Genomic DNA, 5795 nt, shown 5'->3' on the forward strand with positions numbered 1-5795 from the left:
TTCACTGTCTCTTCCGTGAATATTTTTTTATTTAACAACAATTTTTATAAAAGCTTTATTTTAATTGATAAAAACATAGCATAGTATTTTGCTAATCCACTTTGCTGTTAAAAAGTGATTCATTAAACAAACTATAATTTTGTCTAATACACATGTTGTATTACTTGTATACATGATTACTATTGTTGTTTCCTAAATAAACTGTCATGTGACAAATGTCACTTGGGGGGGGGGTGGGGTGATTCATGCAAGACCCTAACGCATTCCTAATTGGAAGTGGTGTGTGTGTGGGTGTAAACGAGAAGGTTCGGTATACGCAACGCCCGGGTACATTGTCAGTAAACACTTCCGCTTGCTGATATTTAAAAGGTGTGCCCTAGTGAAGTTGTTCACACACGTTAAGTAAAGTAGATAATTATAGTTTGCTCTGGGCAGGGCCTTTTATACCTAGCCTCGTCGTTTAAGATGTCTAGTCAAATCAAACTGAATATGGTCAATGGAGTGCTTTTCCAGTTTTATAGATCAAAAAACAATGGATGATCTAAAAAATTTCTCACTTCATCCAGGTGACCTGTTTGTAGTGACTTATCCTAATCTGGTACTACTTGGCCACAACAAATTGTAAAACTCATACAAAGAGTGGAATAGATGATTCTATACAATTAAATAAAGCTATTCCATGGCTTGAACAAATTAGAAGAGACTCTGCACTAGTTAGATTACAATTTAATGATAATGAATGCTATTTCCTATACACAGGCACTATCAATACCTCGTACTTTTAAAAGTCACACTATTATTTCCTATGCCAGGAGGAGAAGCCTGCTAAATCTGTTGCTAAGTATATCTATTCTGTAGCTAGAAATCCTAAGGATACTGCAGTCTCTTACTTCTACCATACTCGTCGTTTTAAATTATATGAATATACTGGTGATTGGAATGTTTTTCTTTGATTTATTTATGAAAGGTGAAGTTGCGAGTGGGTTTGGTTTGATCATGTATTAGAGTGGTGGACACATAGAAGTAAGTTCTTGCATTGAAATAATCATTACTCATTATCAATGTTAGATGCTGATAATATCTCTTTATTACATACGAGAACATGAAGTTCATGTAATAAAGATCTTAAAGATCTTACGTGAGAAAATTAGCCAATCAGTTCATGGATTATAATCTTGATGCTAGATTTACTGTGGTAGACAAGATTGTTTCTCAGAGTGATTTTGATAGTATGACGTTCAAGTTCTCTGCTAATCCTTGACCCAATATATGGATCCTAGTACTGGTTATATCATACCAAAGATGTTTCAACACCTTATCTTACGTAATAGGGTATTATAGGTGATTGGAAGAATCACTTACTGGGAACAATTTAACTACCAAGACTAGATAAGCTGAGTATGCCGTAAAAGAATGACTTTGGGAGTGGTTCTAGAGTTTTTAGCTATGACTAAAAGTAGAACATTTGCAAAAAAGTTTTTTTACATTTTCTAAATGTTATTTACATCTAAAGTGGCGTATTTATAGTAGGGCTTCTTTTCGCTACTTTTCTAAATAAATTGCTGTTAAGTAAGAGAATATGTCAATAAATATGACGACCCCAACACAGTATCTGATACCACCAACGCACCCCAAAAGATGTTTTTGTATTTTACGACACTCCACATGAAACAGTCACCCGGATTTTCTATATTCCTTTGTAATTGATGTAATGTTTACTACAAACAATATAGTATACCAGATGTAACGAAGTAGCATCTAAGCATGAAACCAGCACCTGACTAAAAAACATTATCGTCCCGGACACACCCTTGACAGTCACAATGCATCATTTTACAAGCACAGCTTTTCAGTAATTTTTAATGGACTATACACATTTCCAATGGGTGTTAGGAAGGATTGGCATGTTCTGAGATGCAAACCCTTACTTTCCATTTTCTATATTATTTAAAGGGAGAATTAAACTTGGAGAAAATTGTGCTTGGCTAATTGATGGTGTTTTTATAATTTCACAAATCCTGTGGGTGTTTTTGGCCAGTTTCACCTTCCAATTCTTATCTTTCAAAAGTTGCATTTCTAGATATCTTAAGCTCAGACAACAAGAACAGGTTCATTTACCATGTTTCGCACCCAGTCTGTTTATGATAGTTGAGTTAAGTACATGGGAGGGGAACCATAATAACTGAAAGTTTCTAGACTGTTCTGATTTCCCAATATATTACTAGATATAACAATGAAATTGTATATCTTCCTGGACTTAGAGCTTCTAGAAACTTCAAAGTAGACGATTTATAATAAACTTCATTCAACTCTGATAATATTGGGGTCCACAGTGATTTATAAGTTTCCCCCTAGATATCTTACTTCAGACAACAGAACATATTTACCATGGTTAATATCCAGGGCAATAACTAAATGTGTTCTGAAAAGTAGAGATATCAGTTATACCTGAGTACATTTACAGATATAACAGGATATAGTCTTGTCCAGGGAGAATCTCTTGATACCTGAACTAGTATAATAGGTTTAGATGGAATACTGACCGATTATATTTATAATAATAATACTTTCGATAGTTGACATACTACTTACCAGTAATAGTATTATTATTGTTAGTTCTCATCATATCATTACCAACACTATTAAAAAATTGATCAGCATCATTGGACATAAACCAATGAGTGCAATATTGCCACACTATCCTTCACTTCTCTATTATTACAACAGTCGTTGTAGTTATTAACTGAACAGGATACATCATTGTTCCATGTGTTGCATTTATCCATATGGTGGGTGTTGTTACCAAACTTTAATTAACATATCTATTTGGGAATAGTGTCCTCTGTATGCATAACAAAAAGTCATCACCAGCAAAATTTCAATTTCATTTGGCTGCTTGTCACCTTACATCTTAATAACCCATGCTGTGATGCTAGCTAGATCATTTCATTATTAGGTGATGCCTTCTATATTATTCTGACATTTGATATTGTGAACATCTTGCCGAGTAACAAGATGTTGTCTGTTAATGCTATAATCATCCAAGTCTGAATGTCACTCTAATATATGGTCTATGCTTACACCTTGTTCCAATATTGGTGTAACATCTAGTCTGATTTTTGTGGCAGTCTAAGAAAGCTAATTTTAAATCATAGTTTGACAATATAGTACTGTGATTTTTTTAGTGATATATGTTGTGATACTTTTAAATGTGCTGTGCATTGACACCCAATTTTTGCTGAGGCCTGGTATTCACTTGACATTTAAATTAGCCATCATTTTATAGACACCTGCTCAGTTACAGTAATAGTAACAAACACCTTCATTTCATTAGACCACTGTTGGATGCACACTTTAATGGATAATTTGAAAAAGTGGACCTTTCAAAGTTTTCCTTACATTGCATAATAATTTGCAGTGGCCTTTTTATGCTTCATAGCAGACAGCATCCATTAGTCTGCTGTGTGGATAGACCTTGAATGTCACAAGTGTGACAGTTGAGTAAATAGATTTACACTAATGAAGTGATCATTGTTAATATGTATTCTTTCCTACATATGCATATACCTCCACTTAATTTATAAAACAGCATGAATGGGTCTAGTTTGTGTTTTTGTAACTAGCATGTACTGCACACTGACTGTAATCACCTATAATTGTAGTAGCAATATCTTATGGAGGGTATTATTAATAGTAAACATATAGGACTGTCATTGATGCAGAACCATGGAGTGTGATCATGTTTAGAATGAATAAAACATGTGTAATGCCTCCCAGCTGTAAATAATAGACCATCCCAATGAGTCTATAGTATCTTTTGCTTACTTTAAAGTTGTTTGCTATATTTATAACTACGTCTGAATTTTGTATTAGTATATTTTGGTAGCTGGTCTGACCAGATAAGACACACGGACCACAGTTTTGTCTAGAATGACTTTTCTTTCATGGCATGAGCCTGTTTATTAGCTAAGTATAAATATCCATAATACATATTATTTATCACTCATTGATATTGTATAGTTCAAATATCCTTTATAATTCATTTACACTTCTGTAATGCATCCACACCGCCTTTCTTTAATTTTTAGTGTTGTGTTTTCTAAGAGATCACATCCATTGTTTTCTAGTCATTTAAACTTTTAAGTAAAGTGCTGGACAGTTACAATACTACCACAAAAGAATACATACTATCTACTACATTGTGTATTTTTATTGAAGCTGTAATTATAAAGAAAGTCAAGCTAACAAATTATATTGCTAAATACAAGTATTGGGGTATCTTTTGAAATGAAATAACTCGCTCGGATACGCGTACTTGAAAAACATGACGTAAGTTGAGGTACGCAGCTCTCTATATCCTGCTCTGCTAACAGCACACGTGAAGACCTCTCGTAGATATGACGAAAAAGATGCAGTGGTATTAAGCTAACCCACTATTTAAACACATCGTTATAAACGTATGTGGTTAATTTTGCTTGGCTAACGACTAAAGGGGTTAAACCGTATTAACCTCATTAATTAGTACTCCCAATATATTCTAATTGGGATGGTGTTGGTGTGCCTTACTACACTTTTAAGATGTCTAGTCCAAATCAAACTGAATATGGTCATGGAGTGCCTTTTCCAAGTTTTATAGATCCCCCCAAAAAACAATGGATGATCTAAAAAATTTCTCACTTCATCCAGGTGATTTCTTTGTAGTGACTTATTATCCTAAATCTGGTACTACTTGACACAACACAACAGATTGTAAAAACTCATACAAAGAGGTGGAATAGATGATTCTATCAATTGAATAAAGCCTATTCCAATGGCTTGAAGAAATTGCCGTAGAGACTCTCGCCTCTGCACTGGTTTCAGATTACAATTTTAGTGATAATAAATGCTATTTTCAGTACCTCGTACTTTTAAAGTCACACATAATTATTTCCTGATGCCAGGAGGGGAGCCTGCTAAATCTGTTGCTAAGTATATCTATGTAGCTAGAAATCCTAAAGATACTGCAGTCTCTTTATTTTACCATACTCGTCGTTTAAATCATATGAATATACGGGTGATTGGAATGTTTTCTTTGATTTTATTTATAAGGTGAAGTTGAAAATGGATTGTGGTTTGATCATGTATTAGAGTGGTGGACACATAGAAGTAAGTTCTTGCATTGAAATAATCATTACTCATTATCAATTTTAGATGCTATAATATCCTCTTTATTACATATGAGGACATGTATAAAGATACTTAGAGGATCAATTGAGAATATAGCTCAGTTCATGGATTATAATGTTAAATCTACTGTGGTAGACAAGATTATTTCTCAGAGTACTTTTGATAGTATGACATCAAAGTTCATCTGCTATCCCGACCAACATATAGATCCTAGTTGTTTGTCTCATCATAAAGATGTTACACCTTTCTTACGTAAAGGTATTATAGGTGATTGGAAGAATCACTTTACTGAGGAACAATCTACAAGACTAGATACTGAGACGTATGCTAAAAGAATGACTGGGAGTGGTCTAGAGTTTAGCTATGAATAAAGTTAGAGAACACTTGACATTTTTACACATACATGTTAACAATAACATAAGATTTGCTGAGTAGAGGTGATGATAGTAGTTTGTATTACCAATAGAAGACACACCCACCACAAGCACTATATGAGAATGTTAACTGGCATTAAATAACTACTACAGAAATAATTTAATTTTGACTTAGTATATAATTTGTGTACAATGTCCTGTACTTTTAACACTTTTTTAATGCACAGACATTATACTTGATTACGATTATTATTG

At 33.6% G+C, this 5795-nt stretch overlaps 1 protein-coding gene across 1 annotated transcript; it reads left to right on the forward strand.

The window, feature by feature from the left end:
• Positions 1 to 496: 496 nt before the first annotated feature.
• On the forward strand, positions 497 to 5537 carry LOC121392354 (sulfotransferase 1C4-like). The gene is given in 3 exon segments (XM_041523594.1): positions 497 to 590; positions 593 to 639; positions 5319 to 5537. Coding segments are annotated over 3 exon segments (360 nt in total).
• The last annotated feature ends 258 nt before the right edge of the window (positions 5538 to 5795 follow it).

This window comes from Gigantopelta aegis, unplaced genomic scaffold (genome assembly GCF_016097555.1).
Source record: "Gigantopelta aegis isolate Gae_Host unplaced genomic scaffold, Gae_host_genome ctg3646_pilon_pilon:::debris, whole genome shotgun sequence".
Classification (NCBI taxonomy): domain Eukaryota; kingdom Metazoa; phylum Mollusca; class Gastropoda; order Neomphalida; family Peltospiridae; genus Gigantopelta; species Gigantopelta aegis.